This window comes from Battus philenor, unplaced genomic scaffold (genome assembly GCF_028537555.1).
Source record: "Battus philenor isolate CCGP_79_NKW_IND1 unplaced genomic scaffold, ilBatPhil1.0.hap1 SCAF_30, whole genome shotgun sequence".
NCBI lineage: Eukaryota > Metazoa > Arthropoda > Insecta > Lepidoptera > Papilionidae > Battus > Battus philenor.
In genome coordinates this window covers 5,035,174-5,061,022 of record NW_027181694.1, presented here as the reverse complement: position 1 = coordinate 5,061,022, position 25,849 = coordinate 5,035,174, and the positions used below count along the sequence as shown (strand labels likewise).

The following is a 25,849-nucleotide window of genomic DNA, read 5'->3' as shown; positions in this document are numbered from 1 at the left end:
TCTATGTACATAAACCAAATAAATCAATATTGTTTTTTTTTTTAAAGTAAATTCTAACCTTATATTTTTATGGTTTTAATTAGTGCTAAAGTTTTTCCTTCCTGTACTTGCTGGTCAGCGCATGTCTAAATCCGGGCGTGCTAAACCTTGCACCTTTGTGAGGTTTGCAGGGAATTTGATTTTTAAACTGTTTTTGTAGCAAATGCTACGGATGAGTTTTAGCGAGTAATATAGACGCTGTGGTTTTAAACCTCAAAAGAGGCTTGTTAGTAACGGCTTAACCTTATTTGTACAGAATTTAAATAAAATAATATATTAAATCCTAACTAGTTAGAGTATAAATAACACTAAAGGCGATGGTTAGTATGCTGAACATAGCTTTTGCGGCCGATGATGCTGAAACAGAAAATTTAAGTTTAATAGATAATTTATATGAAAAGTGTTTTATACAAGATGTTTAAAAATAAATATAAAAGCGTTAAAGAGTTGAATGTATAGCTTATTTGTTGTCCAATTATTGTATGTTACACTCTATTCAAAACTCAATGATTTCAGAAATAATAAACATGGTATATATACATATACCATGTTTATTATTATATACCATGTTTATATATATAATACAAAAATTTAATAATGGTTTAATATCTATCATGTGTTTTTTCACAATTTATAACTCAAGAACGACTGGATCAGTTTTCGTGATTTTTAGGTTTTATAACTTAACCGCCTGGAAAAGGTTCTTCTACTTCTACTTCTTTTCAGCTAATTAATGTCTATTGCAAGGCACACTCGCTAAAAATAGCTATGATGACCGGCCCTGCTCTGCTCGCATCCAGCTATATCTCGCGGCATTAACAATAATGTCAGTCTACCTAGTGGAGGGTCAGTCTACCTAGTGGAGGGTCAGTCTACCTAGTGGAGGGTCAGTCTACCTAGTGGAGGGTCAGTCTACCTAGTGGAGGGTCAGTCTACCTAGTGGAGGGTCAGTCTACCTAGTGGAGGGTCAGTCTACCTAGTGGAGGGACAGTCTACCTAGTGGAGGGTCCACCTAGTGGATGTAATACTCACTGCATGTATGTAACTGTTCGGAGTAGGGGAAATCGAAGCTACACTGGCAGAGACCGTTTCTGCATACAACCCGCTCCGTGGCTCCTCCAAGGTAGCACTGGCTGCTTCGGCTGCATCCTTCGAATAATCCTGGTAAGAAAAAAATAATAACGATTGTTTAGTAAGAAAAGCTATATAAATAGATGTCTATGAACTATACATTAAAATATAGTTGGTAACAGTTATGTTTGACTCGAATATGTACCTGGAATAAACAGTCAAGCCTTGTAAGTCAAAGTTCAAGAAAAAAGTCAATAGTCAAATGACAACTCAACTGAACAGCGTTCGGGAAACCACGAAACACCTCGTTAAATAGACGAAGATCTACGACTCTATCTAGTAATCTTTATCCGTGATCATTTCAGTCATAAAGTGCCCACAGCTGGACCCAGGCTTGTCCTAAACATTTCAAATAAGTCCAGTATTCTGGACGCCTTTGCGGCCTTTCGTGCGCTCCGCTGCATGGAGGTAGACGTGGCCTTTGTCCAGATCTTCACGGGGCACAAGGGATTCTCTGAGTACCTTCATAGGTTTAAGCTAAAGGAGGATCCCTCGTGCTTCTGTGAACCGAGCGTAGACCAGACCGTGATCCACCTGGTAGCAGAATGTCCCGCATTTGGAGGGTTCCGCTTCGAAACTGAATGCCGGATAGGTACAAGGACAGAAGAGGCCACTACCGCCTTTATTTTGATAGATAAAGAAGGCAGAAAAACCTTCCTCAAATTCTGCAGAACAGTAGCCAAAACAGTAAAAATAAGAACAAATGATAAGATGAACAGTGCAATACAAAAATGTATATTAGAACTAATTATAATAGAAATTATTTATTTAATGGAATCAGGCCAATATTTAGCAATAAATGCACTTATCAGCGGGCATGCGGGAGGTTCACTTTGTTGCACGACTACCACTGCATGTGCGGAAGTGGCTAAATATTGGACCTTTTCTTATTTAGAAATAATTTAAATATGTAAATACTAATATTGAGAATAAGAGAACTGTAATATATATGTATAAGATGTAAAATTAACTAAAAAAAGCTGTTATATATATAAATTGTATAAATAAACTAAACCGCAGTAATTGAGGATTGACGAAAGGATATTAGAGTAGACGAGAAAAATTGACTCAATTATGGAATGAAGAACAGAATGATAGAGACTGAAGAATGGAAGAAGAGTTTGAAAATAATAAAAAGGAAGTAAAAATTTAATAAAGAAAGTAAATCCCTGTTCCCAACCAAATAGGGTAGAACGATTATAAAAAAATAAGTCTGTTTAAACACGGCCTGTATGCAGCATGTTCTTAGCAAAGTCGCCTGTCCAACTTTTGAGTGGATGTCGTATGTATGCCGAGCCGTGGTCTTTGCTCCAGAACTCCAGCTCCCAGCCACAGTTCTGTCAGCTTATATGTGGTCTCCCCCTACTCTTTAGGATGGGTCTGACAGAAGGCCACAAGGGCAATCTGTTCTATGAGTTATGCGGTGTGTATTTTAACTTTGTCAATCCCCTGAGCTATATGTGTCTCCTCACCTTAAACCTTCACCTCGGCCAGGTTAATCATACTAAAGTATGTTTTAAATCATCATCTGTTTTGAAAGTTACCAGTTATAGGCCAACAGCTGCCATCTTTGTAGTGGAATGAGGAAGGGCATTGGCAGCGACCGTCGAGACAGATGCTGAACTCCCCGATATTTGGCACGCATTGCGCTGTTAGGTTGCATGGTGCCCCAAAGTCCAGGGATACTGTAAAAAAACAATAGTATATATATACTAGCTGATCCCGCAAACGTTGTTTTGCAAAAAAAATATTTTTAATTTTCAATTTAAAAATAAGGGTTGATCGTAGAGGGATGAAAATTTAGGGTTGTATGTATTTTTGTATGTTGTATCATAAAAAAATTAAAACAAAAAATTTCGTCAAAAAAAATTTTAAGAGTGAACAACCCTTATCACTTAGGGGTATGGAAAATAGATAGTAGCCGATTCTCAGACCTACTAAATACGCATATAAAATTTGGTAAAAATCGGTCAAGCCGTTTCAGAGGAGTTCAAGTTCGAACACCGTGACACGAGAATTTTATATATTAGATAGTATGTTGTTTCATGATGGTGAAGTTACCGGTGGTGTGAATGTTGATGGTAGAGAATGACAGTAGTGATCGTCATAAGTTTTATTTTTAAATATTGGTACATCTGTTCAAATTATGAAGTTAGATATTTATTTCATTTTTATTTATTGTATAACATAAATTATGATAAATGTTAATAAATAATGTAAATAAGTCATATAACATAATACAGAATAAACACCACAACAGCACAAGACTGTTCATCTTGATCGTCTTTGGGGTAACCTGTGTGTTGTACATACACCAATACCTACACTTTGCGTCGTGGTTACGTTCCAAAAAAACATGACGCAAAACAACGCCGCAAAGTGAATTAAGATTTTCTACAGCAAACTATGTAAAAAAATTAAAGACTCGAAACCACAACAACGCAACCTCGAAAATCTAACGACGCACAGTGAAAATAAGTACTAATTAAGCAGCGACGCAACTTCGAAGAAAACGCAAAACGAAACGACGCAAAGCGAGGTATTGGTGTATCCTGTTTGTTAAATATAGTTCCAAACGTTTCACCACAAAAGGACATAATAATTTTGTGTTCCTCAGGTGAGCGAGGTGGTGCTGGAGCTGTACAACGCGACCCTGTCGGTGCATCAGCTGGTGGAGAATACCGACATGTGCGAAGTATTGGTGTATTCCTTTTAACCCATAGACGATCACTGCAAGGCATAAGCTTTCTTCATATATTTCTATGGTCGGATATACCATAATAGCCACACTTGGTACGCGGGTTGATCCCAGTGTTGTATTATGGTACGCAATGGACGCTACTGTATATCCCCTGGAAACTTATTTGGAAGCTGTGGCAATCATATATAATTGATGCATAAATTGTTACAGTACCCGGCGATAGATATCGCACATCGACTTTTGGAAAGAGACAATCGGCTAATTTCGGCTTCGTAGAGCGGTCACGCTATATAAATAGCTGCATTCGATTGGTGCTGGATGCTGTTAGTCTTTCTACCTTTAACAGATTATTCGGACGAAGAAAATAAAAAAAAATTCTTCAATTGTATTGACTAATTGATATCTACTCGGTATACGGAGAAAGGTGTGAACATGTTTTCCGAAAGACATTTTAGTTTAATCTATAACGGAGTTGGCAGAGGATTGGTTGGTGACGCCGGTGCATGCGGCAATACGTTGCACGCGGAAACTGGTTCATATTTAATTCTTGCACACACACACATACATATATGTATATATATATACACACATAAAATTCATATACATAAATATACACATTGTACAACTCCTTCAAACAATACATTAGGGCGACCGGAAAGTAATGTCGTTTCTGTTGAAATATTTTACAGAAAAACTGATTGATTTGTTGCCGCTCCGACATGTATACTAGATGGCAAAAGGTTGTTGATAACCAAGGTAATATATTGTTGATAAGAAATAATTTAAGAAAGCGACATTACTTTCCGGTCACCCTAAGTTTTTTTATAACCGTTATTTGTTCTGACAATAATTAATTAGTGCTGTTTTGTAAAATATATATAAGAATCAGTAAGTTTTTTTTTATAACAATAATATATGAAATATATTCAGAGTTTTTTTTAATATTCTTTTGGTTGTTGGTGAGTGATGGTTTTAATAAATTTATTTCGAGTCTTTTGCACTGTTTTATATTAATAACAACAGCTGAAATCTACGTTTCAACAAGATGTTATATATAAAGTTAAAAAGTAAACAAACTCTTAATGTCTTCGAGTGTGCGCATATATAAATTTCCATTAGATATCAGAGACCTTTCTTTTTTTAGTTTTAATATAAAATAAAAGTACAATATTAAATATATCTTATTGCATTAAAGTTTTTAGTTGATCGATATGTGTGTAACTTGGTTTTGTTGACTCATTTACATGGTTTATATTATAATGTACACGTAATTCGTTAAATTTTATTAAAAAAAGGGACTTTTGATCCTCTCGCCGGCTTTTCTCTGCAGATCAACATTCTGAGCTGGTGGTAGTTTACAATTTAAAATAATTATCGATATAAAGGTGAAATAAAGATATTTCGATTTCTAATTTAAATTAGTTTTAATTATAAGTGTATTGTATGTAACGTGTTGAACTTTGGAATGCATTAGGATGATTTCCGTAAAGCATTGAACAATAATAATAAGAGTTTTAAAATATGGTTTTCATAAAAGTTTCAAACCTGCCCAGCATTCGTCTGCATGTTCCACGAAACCATCGCTACATCTACAAGTGGAGGTTCCGTTGTTATCTTTGCAAATTGTATCTGGTACTAAACAGTCGGAATTCTGGCTGCACACACCACCTATCACTGAAATAAAAAAAAAATATTAATCAAAAACGTTTGCACTCCTAAAAAGGTTTTTATGTCTCTGGAATAAATGTGACAATCTATCGTACGTTGTTTCAGCCTATAGACACATCACTGAAAGATTTTGATCTCCCGCATATCATATTGTGGCGTTTAATTAGAACGCACCCAAATTTATTATCTATGAACGCATCTGTTTTTGCATGCCCCTTCTTACACTCGGGACATCTAGCTCACTCTCTGACAAACTTATCTGTGAGCAGTGTGTCTATATATATATATATATATATATATACCATACCATACTTTATCACTCCCCTTTATATATATACCTATAACTGATACATACTTTTCGCACAAACAAAATAAGGTACTGTTCATATATGCCATTAGAAATTTCACTAGTATTAACATTTTCACCCTTTGTTGTAACTGTTTACAAACATTAGGGCTCAAGAGCTACATCTCTTGAATTTGAAATCTAAAAAATGTAGTGTCTATTGCACAGATGTCCAATTATATCTTAAACATTCATCATATATCATCATATATTATCGGAATTAAATCGCATTTACGAACGACCCTTGTATGCTATGACGTCATAAATGTCAAAATAGATGACGTCATAAAAAGGCAAGTATCACATACCAGGTGCACAGATATCGTCGAGTTGTTGGTAACCATTTCCACAAACGCATTTTCCTGATTCACAGACCGAATGCAGCGAACCGGAACATTCTAGCGACGCTTGACATTCGTCGCCTAGCTCTGGAATTAAAAAGAGAAAAATATTAATATTAGTATTAATTTAAAAAAATGATTATATTTAATGGTATTTCATTAATGTGTAGGGAACCCTAATATCTATCCATTACACAGTTTAAACTCAATTTATCACCATTAAAGGAATGCCTATTGTCTAAATATTGCCATCATTGGTATAAAATTTCGCACATATATTATTAAGGTTATTATTCAGTGCGAGCCATGCTAAACAAGCGTGGTTATATATATATATGTATATATATATATATATATGTATATATATATACATATGTATATATATATATATATATTTATATATATATATATATATATATAACCACAGACCACAGACTGGACATCATTAGCTGAGGAGATTTAAGATTAACCCTTACAAAATTGACGTCAAATGTTGATAATTTATTATTAAAGCATCAGGTTCATGCTTCTCACTAAAAATATTGACTTATTGCTTATGTTACATTCTTTATAGTTTATTTTATGTTTATTAATTGTTACGTATATTGTACATAACAAGTACAAAATTTTATTTTGAGTAGTTTTAATTTAAATTAAATTAATAAATGTATCAATTAACATGTGTTTTTACTTAAAGTTTTTAACACTAAACTTCACTACAGTTAGAAATTTACAGGAAATCAATATCAGGTAAGTGGGGGGTCTACCCAACACGGAAAAACATGGCAAGGGGTCTACGACACAAAAAAGTTTGGGGAACTCTGGGTTCGGGAAAACTAAGGAATATTTACTTTCATATCTCTTTTTAATAAAATGTAGTATGTATTTATTACAAGTGCAGCATTTTTATCTACTTTGATTAGTTATAATTATAATATTACAGTGTGCACTAAATATATTATTACTAGCTGATCCCGCAAACGTTGTTTTGCAAAAAAATTAAAGTTTTTAATTAACAAATGTAAGATAAGGGTTGATCGTAGAGGGGTGAAAATTTAGGTTTGTATGTATTTTTGTATGCTGTATCATAATAAAATAAAAACCAAAAAAATTGTCTAAAAAATTAAAAATATAATTTAGGGGTGGACCACCCTTATCACTTAGGGGTTTGGAAAATAGATAGTAGCCGATTCTCAGACATACTGAATACGCAAGTAAAATTTGGTAAAAATCAGTCAAGCCGTTTCGGAGGAGTTCAAGTTCGAACACCGTGACACGAGAATTTTATATAGTTATTAGATGAGCTAAGAACGGATTTTGTGAAATAACACCCCAATAGAGGGCGGTGAACTTCACACGCACGGACACTATTCGGGACAACTAAGGAATATTTACTTTCATATCTCTTTTTAAAAAATTGGAGTATGTATTTATTACAATTGCAGCATTTTTTATCTACTTTGATTAGTTATAATTATAATATTACAGTGTGCAGTAAATATATTATTATTAAAATTTATATACTGCATTCCGCAGTGTGGACACTAATTTATATTTACCCAATCCAGTAGTGAGGCATAATCCGTCCAACTCCGTCAGACCATCCGGACAAGCGCAGTAACCCTGTCCGGAGTTGTCTGCCACGCATTGTATCTCCAGTTCTCCCGCGAGACAGTCGCTATTGACTTCACAGGCTTCACCAATACCTGACAATATTAATTATTAAATCTTAAATAGAAAGAAATAGTTTAATATGCGCCAACGAAGAATATGTTTCATATACAATGCTTATATATGATATGTATAATATCCCGCAACATCTAATGACGAAAGTCTACAATCAATGTGTGTTACAAATGATCTAGGGTTCAGAAACGAGACAACGAGGAAGTTCTTCCCGGACACGGCCTATGGTGTACTGCGCACAGTGGAGATGGACATGTGTTTAGCCCAAATGTTCACACGGCACAGGGGATTTTCAGAGTTCCTGTATAGGTTTAAGCTCAAAGGGAGTCCCTCGTGCACCTGTGACCCATATTGGGTAAGTGGAGACAGGCAACCTTAGCATAGTATTTCCATCGACAAGGCGGAATTAAAGTCGCCGATTAAATTAAGATTGCATCGCGGCGGCGGCGGCAATGAAACGGATAAATGACAGATGGCGCCACAGTAGACGCAACAAAAGTTTGCATCGCGCTGTTGAGAGTCTCCGCGCTCATTATAAATGCTAGCGGAGGTGCGGTCAAGAAGAACATGAAGCTACAGTACTACGATCACTCCCACAGATCTATGGAAGAACTGTGTCCAGCAGTGAACGTCTTACGACTGAAGTAGAATAACGATGAAAAATTTCGCGTCGCAGTGTCCTCTGATAAAGTCAGTTTATTGAGATTAGCGCCATCTATCGTGGCAATCTAGTACGAGCCGGCTGTGAGCTAAGATAGCTGCGAGTCGTCTGCTACGCGTGAGGTCTGCGACTAACTTCACTACTCTCACTCTTACATGCTATACGTGCCTTCGTTACATATTTGTTTATTTTTAATTCCGATTTTTAATAAACATTATTGTCATAGTTTAAATAAAACCATATATTGAAGAGAATCTTTGGCTGTTCATTGTGCATTTCTAATCGACAGCTTCAAATTAAGTTTCCGTTAGTTATTAAAGTGCCACCTGTTGTGAAGAACTTACAATAAACTCAATAGGGTTTGTACATTTTTTGATGACTGTATTAACAAAAAAAAAACTATTTTTTATTATAATTAAAGAGGAAAAACTACACTTCAGTTCCACCCGTGACCATTGTTGTTGCGAAGTTAAAAAACCGGTAACGTAAAGATTAAAATAAATCGTTATCAGTTAAATTCAAATTTAGAACATTACATGTATACTATATTCAAGTAGAGATTTACACGTGCTTTTGAATCGTCTATTATTTTTAATATTATGACCGAATCAGACCAGTCAGTCGCAGCCTAGATTCGACCAAAAAAATTAAGAAAATTTCAATATGTAACTAAAAAGTTTTAAATGCTATGATAAGATTTATTGGACATCACGTTTTAGTTTTAGTTTTAAAAATGATAAAAATGAAGGTATGATAGGTCGTGTAACTTTATCATATATTTGTACACAGACCATTTCTTAACATTTGAAATTTAGTATAATTTCTGTGTTCGATTTACCTGCAAAGAGTCTGCACATCTCTCTGCGTGAATCCCAGACTGCATATTCAGGTATGCATTCACAGGACCTGAAGCCCCACGGCGCTTGCGGAGGTCCACAACGCGATGCGATGCCGAAGGTGTAACAGTTCTCATCTGTCACACAGGAATCCGAAATTCGACGATTCACTGAGAAAGATAATAATCGATGTATAAATATAATATGGGGTAGAGAACATTAAAAGCAGAGTGACTCCATTCTCTTTCTCAACTGGAACGAAGCACTGTTATGTTGATAAATCGCATAGTCTCTAAATACGTAATACTTTTACGGAATACTTGTATTGATCCCGCAAAGTAAATTAAGATTTTCTATAGCAAACCATGTAAAGATCGAAGAAAGGTTCCAAAGTTACGAAAATACTACTTTTTAAAAAGAAAAAAGTAAACATTTAATAAACAAAAATAATATAACTCAATAAATAAATTGGAAAAATGGTTACCTATTTTGTAACCAGAAACAACACGTAAAAATTTATATAAATTTATTATTATCTTTTAAAAAAGCACAACACACTACATTACAACACACTACGTAATTGAAACTGAACTCTAAAATTAGCAAAACAAAGTGAAAATACAACTGTATTCAAATTGCGTTGATTTTTAATTAGAAAGGGAATCCCCGAGTTTTGATGGCATTGCGCAATTAGAAACAAAAGTGTTGCCACTTTTAGAATAAAAAGAAAATTACTAAAAAAATTAAAGACTCGAACCCAAAACAACGCAACCTCGAAATTCTAACGACGCACAGTGAAAATTAGTACTAATTAAGCAGCGACGCAACTTAGAAAAAATCGCAAAACGAAACGACGCAAAGCGATGTATTGGTGTATCCTATTTTAGAAACCAAGGAAGTGTTCTTTTACCATTTTCTTAAATGCTGACAGATATTTAGAGCATCTAATTGGTTCTGATAGCTCATTATCATAGCCTGACAGTGACAACATTGAAATATTTCTCCGTAAATATAATCCTTATAAACCCTCAACTTAAAGCTATTAACATTCCAAAGGTTTGTTCTGAGAGTCCACAAACTTCTGATATTACAGAGATTTTGAAACAGAAGACAATTGTGTGAAGTAAACAAAGTGACAGGTATTGAAAAAGTTATATAGATATTTATTAATTTGCCGGAACAACATATAGAAAGTTCCAACAGACGCGCGGTATAAATGGTTCCGTTTGTGACGAAATCAGTCTACGCATTGTCTTGTCTTTAAGCGGAGATACTTCATCTGTAAACACGAAGGCTATTTCCCTTCGCTTAAAATATGTCGACAAAACATGATCTTATCTCATTCTTCTCATATGATTACTGTCAATGATCATATGCGGATAATGATATGAATGAAAGATTTAAGATTTACCTCTAACGCAGTCTCTCATGTTGGTGTCGAAGAAGAAGTTGGGTGGACACGTGCAGACTCCGTCAATAACCCGTGCTAGCAGACCAACGCATTGCTCCTCCGTCGACGGGGAACTCAGTTCTGGTGAAAAATTTCTATAACTTTAAAGGCATCTAATGTTGTATATTTAAGATATTTTTCATATGTAATGGAATTTTGTAGAATCAAATTCAAGCTACGATGCAATATCTAACTTTTTTTGGTTATTGTCAGTCATTTATATCATCATCAGGTGAAGAAGAGTATCAGCTATAGGGTGATTAAAAATTGTGTCAAAACATCAGCAATGTATTACGAGATTCAGAAGGTTAAGCCTTTTAACAACACCTGTTCCGTAAACAAGAGTGGACTTTTACAGTAGAACTGAGCACCGGGTCAGCCGCCCACGCATGGGACCGTCATTTAATCCCAATCATTTAAGCCCACTGCATGGTATAACCTTTCCCAAAAGATCATCACGACTTTCCACGACCCAGTCTGCGTTATTTTTTTTTTATTATACCCCTATTTATGGTGGGACAGGGACTTTATTTGTAATTTATTGTTTTACATAGTTTTTTATTTTCTTTCTCTTCTTTCGTACTTTATTGTCTCTTTCGGTCTATTATCTATCTTTCATGCTACAGTTCTTCTGTCTTTCTCTTTTGCTCTGTTCAATCTCTCATTCTTTCCTCTTTTGTTATTACATTTTTCATTTTACATTTTTTTTATTGTACATTTTTATTTTACATTATTATTACTTATTGTATAATTATTCTCTATCACAGTTTTATGTATCACTTTGGTTCAATTTTATCCTTTTTTTATCTATTTTCTATTTATTTATTGTGTTTTCATTTTGTTCCTTTCAATGGCACATTTTGCAATTGTTTTGCAGAGGGCTATGAATGAGTTTTTATCTATTCCGCTTATCAGGGAGGCTATTGACTCCTGCCTGATTTTTACGCCAGGCCCAGGCTGCGTTTACTGGCTTGTGGTCGTCACATGAGAATCTTTCGTCACCAACGTCCAACGGCAAGTGATGTGCCCAGCCCGCTGCTATTTCGCACAAGCAATTCCTCGAGCTACGCCTGTGACTCTTTTACCACATTTCAATTCTATACTTCAACGATTTTATTAAAACTATGTGTCAAATGTTAATTTTTTTATTTAAATATTAAAACATATATTTGCAACCTAACACGCCGTATAATACTTTCGGCAATTCGATTAACTATATCAAATATATCACATAAATATTTAACACCGATTCCTGCGAAATTGAGACGCAGTAGATTCGTAAAAAAATGAGTCGTTCCAAATTTAAAAGTATTATATTTTAAGTAAGAAAAGGGCCAATATTAAGCTATTTCCGCACATGCAGTAGTAGTCGTGCAACCTACACACACACACACACACACCGTACATAGATTAGTGCCAAACACAGAGTCCATTTACCAGCAAACTCGTTTTTCCTATCTCTTGATGTATAAAGACTTTGTGTTTGCCACTAATCGGTGTAACATAATTCATGAAGATGCCCCCTGGAGGGGTGAAACACGTGTTGAGTGATTTGGCGGTGGCAGTTGTGTGATTCACATTGTTTGCCGCATACGCATTTATTAGCGGGCGGTGCACTTTGTTGCACGACTACCACTGCATGTGCGGAAGTGGCTAAATATTGGTCCTGTTCTTACTTAGTATGGACTTCCGCAAGGTAACGTCTGATTCCATTAATATGTTTTAATTGATTGTAACAATATTAGTGGCAAGTTTTAGTATTTGTATAATTAGTATATATATTAATAAGATTTAAAAAAAAATTAATTTTTAATTAAATTTATTATGTCTACAATTATTTTCTATTTAAAATTAACAATAAGAGAACATCGTCAATTTAAACCTGGTTTGTCAATTTAAAAAAAAATAATAGAAGTATTTCTTACCAGCCAAGCAAGTATTGTTTCGTTCGTAATATCCAACAGGGCAAAGGCAAATTCCGAATAGCGAGCATTCGAAAGGTTCCGCACAGGCATTGTTGACGTCACATATTATGGTGACATTATATTCCTCTGTCTCCTCCACTTCGTTTTGCACATTGTAATCTTGTATTCCATTTGTTAATATTGGAGTCCTTGCTTGCGTTTCTGTAATAATAATTGTAGATGTTCAGATAAACCGTTTAATGGTAATTTCGATAAATTTATGAGATAACGAATAAATAATCAGATATTAGCGGTGATAGCCAACGGTAGAAGACTGAGAGGATCGTTTCTGGTTCTATTCCCGAGATATCTCTTTCTTCCTTTCATTTGATGAACGCCCACTGCAAGGGCTAGACCTCCCCCTTAGAGTAATTACAGCACCCGGCGATAAATATTGCACATCGACCTTTGGATAGAGACAATCTGCTTATTTCGCCTTCGTAGAGCGTTATCTCTGTCGCACGAAATACGACTGACAAAACGTCACATAGGTAGTGTGGGATAGAGATAGTGCTCTACGAAGCCGAAATTAACCGATTGTTTCTTTCCAAAGGTCGATATGAAATATATATCGCCGGGTACTGTAACAATTTATGCATTAATTATATATGATTGCCACTGCTTCCAAAGAAGTGTCCAGAAGAAAGACGGCAGTGTCCTTTCTGTACCACAATATCACACTGCATCGCCAAACTGTCTACCAAGAGTGGTGATTATGGTATATCTCCCATACTAGGCCTATTCCCTGCAGTAGGCGTTATAGGCTGATACGACAATTAGATATAAAAGGTTCATTACCTAACAAGCAAAAGAATATCTGCAAGCAATTACTAGCTGTTCAGTGTAAAGGAAAGATGGAAGAGCAAAATGGAGCAGGAGGTAATGATAGAAAAAAAACATTGTTACAGAATAATAATGTAACAGATAAAAATAAAACTAAATAAAAAATGATATAAGTTGTTGAATAAAAAAAAGGTAAAATAAAAATTAATAATAGAAACAAGGCTAAAAATGAATAATTGTGAATGAAAGAATATACAGTAAAAGAACGTGTGAAGGATACTAGAAAAGAACATTAATGAAAGATGTACTGAGAATTATTTGAAACAAAAATCCCTGTCATAGTTTTAAGATACAAGAACGAATAAAAAAAATTAAAACTACATCACTAATTTAATAACAATAAAAATGTCAAATTTTATTTTAAATATTTTCTATACATTTCAATACATCTTTCTGTATATACGATTGGTTTTGAACGATGTCAGCTTTTAGACTTTTACAGCTACTTTGGACTCTGGGCTCTCTTTCTATACATCGGTAGTATTATAAGTTATGAATGCCCATGGCACCCCTGTATGGGTCCAAAGACAAACGGTGGACATTATAAAGAATCCCTATTGTCGCGAAATACAATTAAGTTTAAATGTTCATTTTGTTATGACGTAAATAAAATTTAAATATTTATTATTTTACAAGATATATTTTTATTAGTACTTTTACCTTTTCCATATTATGATTGTCTGTAAGAGATTGCCTTGTGTGATAAGACCGCCCATTGTCCTTTTTTGTATATTATTGTAAAACTTATTAAATGTATCTTAACGTGTACAATAAAGAATATTAAATAAATAAAAAAGATATACTCCGCCCGTTTTGCAAACCTATTAAATCACTTCTTATCTTCCTTTGCTGATATATTTTATAAAATATGTTTTTAGATGAACTTTTTTCAAAAGTTATATTGCTACAAAATTTTCTAGTTTCTAAACCTTATGGTTCCAGAGATACTTTCCAGAGAGAAAGTACATAGGTGGAAATATCTATGCCTCCCTTCATCGGCCAGTTAATCCCCAATATATTTTAATGTCGGTGATAAAAGTATAAGGATGTGTTTAGACGCAAAAATAAATATGAACGTTGGAGTGCTTACCATCGAGTGAGTAGCAGGTCAGACTGTTCCTATCACAAGCGCCGCGCGGGAACTGACAGTCTTCATCCAGAACACATCCATCACCAATGGCTAGAAATATTAAAATAAATGTAATTAATTTTTGTGTTATAGAGTTAGTAAATGAAGCATCCGAAATGGCTTAACCAAAATGTTTAAGAATAAATCGTGAACTACATGTTTTTACTCATAAATGATAAGGGTGGCTTGTTGATTTTTTTTTAATTTTTTTACAATTTGACATTAGAAATACTTTTAACCCCTTTTTTACGCTTTTATTACGAAAGTACAATATTTTTATTAAAATCAATAATGTAGACCAATTCCCTACACAATTAAATTTTAAAAGAAATATTTTGGAACAAAATTCGCCGTGCTAGCTAATATATATGTTTATATATATGTGTACAACTATATAAAATTGACATAATTAACTATTTTATAAAGAGTGTGTTTACATTTTAATTTTCTTGCAAAAGCTCTCTGGTGTCTTAGCTGGTATATTAAAGGTTTTTGTGAAGGTAATAAAAAAACTCGATTGTGTTTGATTTTCCAGCCGGTCTTTGATCAATATAGTTTGGAACTTTCTCAGCTTTGTTTTAAGGTAAAATATATCATTACAATTGAATAAAGAGCAGATATGAAAGCGACGATATCTCTATTCAATTCAACTCTATCATCTACTCATCTAGTATAATAAATTGCTTTGCTAAAAGTAAAAAAATGAGGAGATGCGAATGAAAGTAGCTGACAAAGTCCAACGGATGGACGATCAGGCGACTTATCGTGCAGTACAGAAGGCCGCTGATGCCTTGAGATTCTGGTATGAAGACCAAGGACTACGGATGCAGGCGACTTTCACCTGGTCCTATTGTAAATCCACAGAAGTGGTGCATATATAACAACGGAAGTATTAAGTACTATTCCTGAAATAATAATACTGACCTAAGCCTATTTTTCTACACTCTCCTCTTTGCCGTAAATAGTATCCATCTGCGCAAACGCAGGTTCTATTGCAGGCCATGCTGTAAGGGTTCCGAATTGACCCCAAGCACTCCTCGTCCCAGGTGCAAGTTTGACCAAAGTCGGCAGTTCTCCAACACCTGCCGCGGAAGTAATGGTGCCCTGGTCTACAATCGCATACGCCACCTGCAAATAAACTTTATAATTATATGTTTTTAAGGACTTTGTTTTCCTATAGATATTCACATATATACAGGATGATTGATTATGGGTGTAAAAGTTTTAAAGGGGTATATTTTTTTAGTATATATGTACCAAATGTAATGGTTTCATAAATAAAAATAATGTAATGATAAAAGAGTAATTAAAATAGCAAAAATATTATAAAAAATAATTACTTTCTTCTATTCGACCCTGCAGATTTAGAACTGGCAGAAATACTTGGCCATCATGAATTTTATTTCAAATGAATTCGTAATTTATTTAAATATTTTTTTAAGTTAGGTTATGAATAAAAGAAAAATTTTATATATATAAAAATGGACATTTTAGTGAATCAGTGAATTCACTTTTTTTTTTCATTTAATTAAAAATATTATATGAAAATTATTATATATTTAATTTCACAAAGATTTTGTAGTTTTGTAAAAAATTCCCAAAAAAATTATGATTCCGGCCAGGGTCGAACTGGCGACCTTCTGCGTGTAAAGCAGATGTGATAACCGCTACACCACGGAACCGGATACAAGGTGAACGAAATATAGAAAGACATACATAACCTAACTTTTAAAAAAATTTAGTAATAATTATTTTTAAAGCCTGTTTCGACTTAAAAACATTAATACTGAAAGCTTCATATTATATATAATCACCACAGTCCAAAGCTAGAAGAATACTGAGCTCATCTTTTATATTTCATATATAATTCAATATACAGGCTGATTGTTTATAGATATATATGCTTAAAACGGGTAAATGTATTGCCCATTTGTCATACAAAATCTTTAATCTTTTATACCTATTTCCAATCAACCTGTATAAAGATGAAATTTTACATTAATTTATTTATTCTATTGGAATGCAACAGGCTCTTAACATCTGGCTTATTTTAACTAAATGCAATACATAAACAAAACCATATACATATATTATGATTATTGTAGGTTATTTTTCTATATATTTTGTATATTTTTCTAAAAAAGTGGCACTGCGCTTCTTTAGAAAGATATAGATACTGCACTTCTTATTTCAAGTGTATAAATATTGTACTAAAACTATGTTACACACGATATTATTCTAGGTTTAATTATAAAGTAATAAAATCTAACATACAACATATTAATTTTGTTTATTTATTAAATTATTATAAACATGAAACGTAATTAACAAAGTTGTCAATAAAAAAGAGTGTAATAGTTATGTATCTCTACTGAGATATATTTACCAGGCCTATGATTATTTATCTTTTAATTCATTTTCTTCTTTCTCTGTTTCTTTATTATTTCTGAGGCAAGTGCGATCCAAGTCATTATGATATTTTTATTTATATTTGTATTCATAAAATGTAATATATCGTATTTATTATAAGTATATAAGCTATGTATGTTTGTATATATGTATGTTTTGTACACTTTATTTATACTTCTACTGTTTCTTTACTATGGTTGTCTGTAAGAAATTGCTACGTGTGATAAAACCACCCATTGTACTTTTTTCAACACTCTAATGAAACTATGTATTATTGTACTATATTATCTAGCGTGTAAAATAAAGAATATGAACAAAATAAAGTGAAATATTCACCGTATATAAAGTATTTAATGGAATCAAGCGTTACCTCGCGGAAGTCTATTCTAAGTGCGAAAAGGACCAATATTTAGCCACTTCCGCACATGCAGTGGTAGTCGTGCAATAAAGTGCACCGCCCGCCAGCCCGCTGATAAATGCGTATGCGGCAAACAATGCGAATCACACAACCGCCACCGCCAAATTACTCAACACGTGTTTCACCCCTCCACGGCGCATCTTCAGGAGTTAGTTATGTTACACCGATTAGTGCCAAACACAGAGTGTATAAAGTATATAATATAATGTGTATAAAGTAATTGAAAAAATGTCAACTCTTAATAAGTGCGAATCTTATAACGTATCCTCACGTGACGGAATCTGTTTCAAAACAGTTTGCGACGAAGGATAGTACTGATTTATTTATTTATATTATAACCCTTATAGGGTCATTTAAATTGACCACATACGTCCTAAATAGTTAAAGATATTAAAACAGTGGTAGGCTGGCGGTAGAGGAATGTGCCTTGCGATCGTAGGTGGTGGGTTCAATTCCAGGGATATCAGGTGGCGAGTGATACGGTTGAAAGAAATAAAACTGTATAGAATAAGGTACTTAATAAACTCTGCACAAAAGAAATTGTTAACTAATAATAAGAAATAGAAAAAGAAATGTGTAATAAAGAATTAAGAAAGTAAAATAAATGTGTAAATAAAGATAAATTAAATGTAAGATAAAATTAAAGAATAAAAATAAATAAAATGTACCTAGCCACCTTAGAGTAAGAAGATGATGGAAGAAAGGCGAGGAAAGAAAGAAGGTATAAAAGAGCAAAACGAAAGATATTGTGAAGGACAAAAGTAAAGAATGAAAGATATTGTGACGCGTGATAAAGATAAATAAAGAAAAGACTAAAAAACTTATAGAACAATAAAGTCTCTCATCCCAAAAAGTTAGGGGTACGAGAGGCCCCCAACAGCGGGGGCCATAAGAAAAAAAAGATTCCAGGGATATCTTCTTTTTTTCATAAGCAAAAGATATCATCGGATATAATCATATATAATTCACAATTTATGCAGTAACTATAAAGAATTACGCGTTTCCCCTACCATAATAGCACACTGCCATCGCCAAACAGCCTACAAATCATGGCGATTATGGTATATCCCCCATAATTAATTACCTAACTAGTAAAACAATCTAATATATAAAATTCTCGTGTCACGGTGTTTGAACTTGAACTCCTCTGAAACGGCTTGACTGATTTTTACCAAATTCAATATGCATATTCAGTAGGTCTGAGAATCGGCTACTATCTATTTTCTATACCCCTAAGTGATAAAGGTTGTTCACACTTAAAAATTTTTTTAAATTTTTTAACGAAAATTTTTGTTTTTATTTTTTTATGATACAGCATACAAGAATACATACAACCATAAATTTTCACCTCTCTACGATCAACCCTTATTTTTATTTGTAAATTAAAATATCAATTTTTTTGCAAAACAACGTTTGCGGGATCAGCTAGTATCTTATATAATTCACACTTTGTGCATAACATAGCCACTGCTCAAACTAGCTTCCGGCAACCTGCCTTTCAAGCCTGGCAATGATGTTATATTTCTCCATAGATATATTTCAGGTAGCATTATGCCGTACAGAGGGCGTCTATGGGCTAAAACAGCGAGGATAGATAAAACCTTCTAGTATACAACAAGCGGCGACGTACTGAGCTCACTCTGTGTTTGGCACTAATCGGTGTAACATAACTCCTGAAGATGCCCCGTGGAGGGGTGAAACACGTGTTGAGTGATTTGGCGGTGGCGGTTGTGTGATTCGCATTGTTTGCCGCATACGCATTTATCAGCGGGCTGGCGGGCGGTGCACTTTGTTTCACGACTACCGCTGCATGTGCGGAAGTGGCTAAATATTGGTCCTTTTCTTACTTAGGATGGACTTTCGCAAAATAACGCCTGATTTCATTAAACCTTCTAGTAATTATTAGTTATTACGTAAGGTTTTGAGTATTTTTTACTTGCAATTTTTTAACCACAGAAAAATACTTTTTAATTATGTACTTTTATAGTCTCTCGTGAAGGTTTTTTTTAAAGATTTTTATGCGTTTTCTTTTATACAGTAAGAATTTACAGCATGTCATTATTTATTTTAGTTTGTACATTATATATTTATAACATGCAATTATTTATTTTCAAGTCACTACCTATTTTTAAGAAAATGGTTAAAAATTATTTACTAGATCTATGATTATTTATACCTTCATTCATTACTTTTTCTTCTTTTCCTCTGTTTCTTTATTTTATCCGAGGCAAGTGCGATCCAAATCAGTTTGATTTTTTTATTTATTATTGTATTATATTTATAATATATATTAAACCTTTTTATTATAAGTATATATGTTATATGTATGTATTTATGTTTAAGTATGTATGTCTATGTATGTATATGTATATTTATGTTCATTTGTTTGTGAATATGTATTATTTTTGTACACGTGAACTACCCTTTATAAGTACTATATCTTTTCCTTACTATGGTTGTCTGTAAGAGATTGCCTTGCGTGATAAGACAGCCCATTGTACTTTTCTGTATATTATTGTATCTGTATATTATGTATCTTATCGTGTACAATAAAGAATATTAAATAAATAAATAAAATATTTTAGTGTAAAAAAAAAAGAAAGTAAATTGAAAATGTTACCTTCTGAGCTGTTTGTTGGCCGGCATTCGTAGTTATTGAATAATCTATGGCACTGATGATCTTCTACACATCTTGACTTGTAATACGGGGCCACTGCAACGAGAGATATATATTTTAATAAAGGTTACGGGACGCGACGAAGCGAACGATTCTCCCTCCCGTCGCACATACCTATGGCGCGGTACAGCGGTTTCGGTAGCACTACCTAGTCTAGCCGTAAATTCTGGTACTGGCTGTTTACATAAATTTAAAAAAAAACTTATTTTGAATTTCGAACATTAGCTTCTACGATAAAAAATAGACTTTCCCGACATTATTGTATGTTTATTTCAGAATTCAGCCCAGGGTTGTAAAGCGCACACTACCCAAATTTGGCTTGAGCAAAATGTTCCAATGAGGGAGTGGAGAGAGTCCACACATTTTCTTATCCCGGTAGCATAGTATCAGAATCAGGAGGGACCGAAGAGGACACCGCTTCAAGAATCTCTAAGGGTAAGGCAGCCTTCGCACGGCTGCTTCTGTATGGCAATCACGGAAGCTGACTAGGAGAGTTAAGCTCAAAATATTCCGGTCCAATACGAAGACCGTGTTGCTATATGGATGCGAGACTTGGAAGGTTACCAAAGATATCACTCGTCAACTCCAAGTCTTAGTTAACAACTGTCTTCGACGTATTCTCGGCATATACTGGCTTAAGAAAGTCTCCAACGTAGACCTCTGGAAACTCTGCGGTAAGATGCCGATTGACCAGCAGATCAAACGCAGCAAGTGGAACTGGATAGGCCGAAGGGACCCTGATCACATACTGAGGTCTAGAAAGGAATCCTCAAGGAAAGCGAAGACGTGGCCGCACAAAGCAAACCTGACGGCGGACGATCACTGCAGAAGTGAAGGCAATTGGAATGACGTGGAGCCAAGTAAAGCGCGAGGCTCAAGACCGTTTGGGATGGCCACGTACTGTGGACGCCCTCTGCCCTATCTTGGGGACATAAGAATTAATGATGAAAATTCCAGACTTCATAAAGGCTGATGATTGGCCTTCTGCTAGTCCAGACTTAAACCGTTTGAACTATAAATTGTGGTCTGTGATAGAAGACATGGTCTGCTCTGAGCGTCATCCAAATATTGAGTCGCTCAATAAATCTTTGGAGGCAGTAGTGACCAAGTTTCCAATGGAAACCTTTCGTAAATCTATCGACGCATGGCCCGACCGTTTAAAAGCGTGCGTAAAAGTTAAGGGTTGACACTGAATAACTAGTTTAGTATGTTAACATATCTTTTTCACTCTACATGATCAAATATAAAAGTTTAAATAAAATTGTTTTTTTAGTTTGTTAGATATTTTCTTTGTGACAGAACTTATGGTTACACTATGTGCAGTTCTATGTAAATATAGGTCTAATAATATCTCCTTTATGTATGGTCGCATGGTCATATACCATATACATTGGTTACATTTATAAATTCTTTAAATGATTGAATAAATAGCTTATTTGTTAGGAAAAATCTTTAAATATTTGACACACTTTCAATCGACCTATATTAAGTAATCATTCTAAAATATGTTTTATTCATTTATAATTGATTTTGAAATGCAGGAATAATAATTATTTTAATATGTAGTAATACGAATTTTGTTTTATTTATATATACTTAATTATAAATACTTATTTATATACACAACCTATATATTGTCTTATTTAGTCTTAGAGTAGGAGATTTTAATTTTTAAATAGAGAAAAAAGGAGAGGTTGGTGTTTGGAATGAGATGAGGTTTATGTGAAAAGGTTTGGCGATATAAACAAGAGAAATAATTGTGACGTACGATCAGCGCAGAGTGTCCCACCGAGCGTGGGCTGCTGGGCAACCGGACACGTGCAGCGCCCACTATTGCACTCGCTGCCCACTAGTTCGGCACACTCGGTGTCCCCACGGCAACTCCATATGGCAAACGACATCTGACATTGCACCAAAACTCCTGTAAACAAATTGAACACCATGAGACATGGAGTATTTCCATGTAGACCACACGATTCATCGGTCTGCCATCTATACTAGCGATCACCAGCTAAGCATATTTTAGTTTTTTTTATTACGTTCTACCATACGATATTTTATTACGAGTGCTGGAGATATTATTTCTATATTTATTATACATAAAAGAAATGTAAGAATTATTTCTAACCTTAAAGAACCTATATATTCATTGAAAGATGTTTTTAAAGGATCTGGTGTTCAATCGGTTACTTCGTAATATATATTTAATAATACATTATACATAAACCTATATATAATCATATATAAAAATAGAAGACAGAAGATAAAAAATGAATATAAACTCGTAACGCCTAAATTCTGTATTTACAAAGTTAACAAATTATTTATGGATGTGTAAGAATATATAATAAAGTTCCAAAAGATATCTTAGACCTTCCGTTAGTTAGTTTTAAATCTAAAATTTAAAGTATATTATTAAACATCTAATAGAAGTTTTTAGTTGATTGAAACGCAAGAAACTTGGTTTGTTGGCTCATATACATGGTCGTTATAAGAATGCACACATCACAAATTATTAAATTTCATTTAAAAGAGAAACTATTGAGTTTCTGACCACCTTTTAACAGATGATCATGAACAGAACCGGTGTTAGCTTACAGCTTATAATGTTAAAATAATCGACGATTCAAAAGCGCATGTAAATGCCGACTTGAATAAAGATTTTGAATTTTAATAAGGTTCGTTCAAAATGTTGCAATTAATCCTAAGTAAAATATTGCAAGTATAAAAAAACACAAAAGTGAGCCGTGTGGTCTCGTTGCCCGACTGGAAAGCGTGGTTTTCAAATCTAATAAAAACTTTTAGGTTTTTTCTACGTATATACTAATACATATGTTACGCCATTTCAGCCTACCGCGTTCTCCGCAGTATCGAGGTGGACGCGGTCTCGGCCCAGCTCTTCACGGGGCACGGGGGGTTCTCTGAGTACCTCCACAGGTTCAAGCTCAAGAAGGACCCCTCGTGCTTCTGTGAACCAAGCGTGGACCAGACCGTGATCCACCTTGTGGCCTGGTGTCCCGCATTCGGGGGACTCCGGCACAGCTTCGAGTGCCAGTCTGGCGTTGAAATCAGGCAGGAGACAATAGCCTCCCTGATAGGCGGCGATGACAAACAGGCGTTCATATCCCTTTGTAAAGAGATCCTCAAAAGGGCGATAGAAAGAAATAAAACAAACAGAGTATAAAAAGATAAATAGATTAAAAACGTAAATAGAAACAAAACTGTGATAGAAATAATTATAGAAAAAGTAATAATGTGTAAAAAAAAATGTAAAAAAAAATATAAATCAAAAAATGTAAAAAGAAAAAAGGAAGAATGATAGACGAACAGAGCAAAAGGGTAAGAAAGAAGAAATGTGGTATAAAAGAATGGAATGAAAGATCATGTGAAGAATGGAAGCAGAGAACGGAAATAAAAAAAAACTAAGTGAAAAAAATAAATTGCCCAAAAAAGACCCTATCCCACAACAAGATATGGGTACGAGAGGCCCCAAATATCGGAGGTCATAAAAAAAATACATGTGTCATTAATATATCAAGCGATAGAAGCCCAATGCAAGGCATAGGTCTGAAGATGACAGGTCTTGCGCCGTTTCATCCAACGACTTCCTGCAACCCTGACTTTATCTTCTTCTACCTGAAGGCATACCCTCATCGCCTCTACCGTGATTTACTTCCACTCACTAAACGCGTATATAAGGAACATTTAAATATATTTGTATATTTATAATGTATATTAAAAAAATGGATAAAAAAAAGTTAAACTAATCAGCTTATAAAAACATCAATAAAAAGCATTTTTTATTAAACTCGCATGTATTCGTTTTTTAAATGACTGATGGCATCCGATTTCAAATCGGTATTCGAAATTCGAACGAACAAGAACGATTTGATGCAAAAAGTATGTAGTCGAAGTGGCCAGTAACACGGAGCGTTTAAGTGAACGCTTGGAACTTTTTTAATAAGGTGTTTTACCTATGTATTAATTAAGTACATCGATAAAGGCCACTTCCAACCTTTTTGGGAATATATTACGAGATCTATATTCAATAGTTGACTTTTCATGGCTAAAATGAAGATGATGCTTTCTTATTTAATCATTTTAACATTTTTTTGTCTACACAAATATAGTCTTTAACCCTTTCGATACTGCAGTACAATAGTGTGTCAGGACTAAAATTGAAATTATATTTAATTCTTACTTCAGGCGTGTGATTGTACTTATTTGTGCCAATTGGCAATGAACATATAATTTTCACTAAGATTTAAGGAGTGTAAAGACTAAGTTGGGACCATTCAAACCAAACTGCTTATAAATTAGCAGTCTCTCATCACAGTTCAGTGGGACGTCATGTCCCAACAGTCCATATGTTCGATGGGGCATATATATACCTACAGTATCGTAAGGGTTAAGGCTATAACAATGTCTAAAGTATTTAGCAAAAACTTGAAGTTACAATGTGCTGGCCACGTTGACCGGCGTCTAGACAAAAATGATTTATTAAAAATTAACTAATAAGGATTATAATACGAATAAAAAAATAAATGATTATTCCTCATCATTACATCTGATTGTTGCCGTAAAGAAATATAAAAAAGATAGTACGTCTGATTCATGTGACAATAAATTATTTAATGAAACACAGCTGTTTGTGACTTACCAATAATTGTAAACAAAATCCAAGAGTTCATATTGACTTTGCCTTTCGAAATTTTTATTAATTAAAAAAAAATATAATCACTTCCCGCTCTCTCCATGTATTATTTAATTATGAATGTCACATACAAAGCTAGGCATTAATTTATCTAAAGATTACGTCTTTGATAATTTTTTATTTTATTTTATATGTAGTATTATAAAATGTCTAGAACATCCTATACATTTTTTTGTTTTAATTTTACGAAAATTCTTCTTTTTCACCACATCACTCCTCACTTTATATGCCATCCTATCCCCTTCTTTCTTAGAGTCCAATTAAAGACCTGATTAGAAAAGTCTTGTGGCACTTACGTCACAAACAAGAATTCTCTCACTTCATATATAGTTTCATTTCAGTCAACAGGCTATAGAGAGGGCTTTCTTAGAGATATCTCTACGAGATCAAATCAGATATGATAGGATCCACAGTCGAACTAGAGTAACCTGGATATACCAGTGGAATGGTTAGCTAAAGTGGCAGTAGAATGTATCTTTAAACGGTTTTATTTAGTTCGACCCGTACGGAATTTATTTGTTTGGGTCAAAATTAGAAATTGAAATTTAAGCACCTTCCCGTTGTCAGATTGATCTGAAATTTGGTACACAAATTTAATTTAGATGACAATACAATATAATAAAATCAATAACATTATAAATCTAAGATGGCCGCCGATGTAAAATGGCGGATTACATATTTTTCCTTAACCCCCTCAATATTGGTATCAAATGAAAGGGCTACACTAGTAAAACACGATGATTATGTCAATATTTAAAATTCAAGATGGACGCTGTTCCAATATGCCGGACTAGGTACATATTTTTCCACAACCACCACAATATGGGTATCAAAAA

General features: G+C 34.0%; 1 protein-coding gene and 1 non-coding gene across 2 annotated transcripts; both read right to left on the bottom strand.

The window, feature by feature from the left end:
• Positions 1-322: 322 nt before the first annotated feature.
• Positions 323-25,036, bottom strand: LOC137927277 (prion-like-(Q/N-rich) domain-bearing protein 25). The gene is made up of 14 exons (XM_068771059.1): positions 24,960-25,036; positions 22,068-22,220; positions 20,243-20,335; positions 15,720-15,923; positions 14,757-14,846; positions 12,785-12,985; positions 10,821-10,940; positions 9,412-9,579; positions 7,786-7,932; positions 6,194-6,313; positions 5,417-5,545; positions 2,715-2,855; positions 1,072-1,200; positions 323-396 (listed from the first exon to the last, which is right to left on the bottom strand). Exons 1-14 carry the CDS (start codon positions 24,988-24,990, stop codon positions 323-325), a joined length of 1,800 nt encoding a protein of 599 aa, XP_068627160.1. The 5' UTR covers positions 24,991-25,036.
• On the bottom strand, positions 16,405-16,477 carry TRNAV-UAC (transfer RNA valine (anticodon UAC)). Its single transcript has one exon. It is a non-coding gene; the product is annotated as a tRNA-Val (tRNA).
• Positions 25,037-25,849: the final 813 nt, after the last annotated feature.

What these genes read in the sequence shown, in the direction of transcription:
- LOC137927277 (XM_068771059.1), bottom strand. Translation starts at nt 24,990, where the DNA reads ATGAACTCTTGGATTTTGTTTACAATTATTG. An exon ending in GTGTAGAAAAATAGGCTTAG is followed by an intron (nt 14,847 to 15,719) that starts GTCAGTATTATT and finishes TAATATTTCTAG; the next exon opens with CCATTGGTGATGGATGTGTT. An exon ending in CATGAGAGACTGCGTTAGAG is followed by an intron (nt 9,580 to 10,820) that starts GTAAATCTTAAA and finishes TATCTTTCTCAG; the next exon opens with TGAATCGTCGAATTTCGGAT.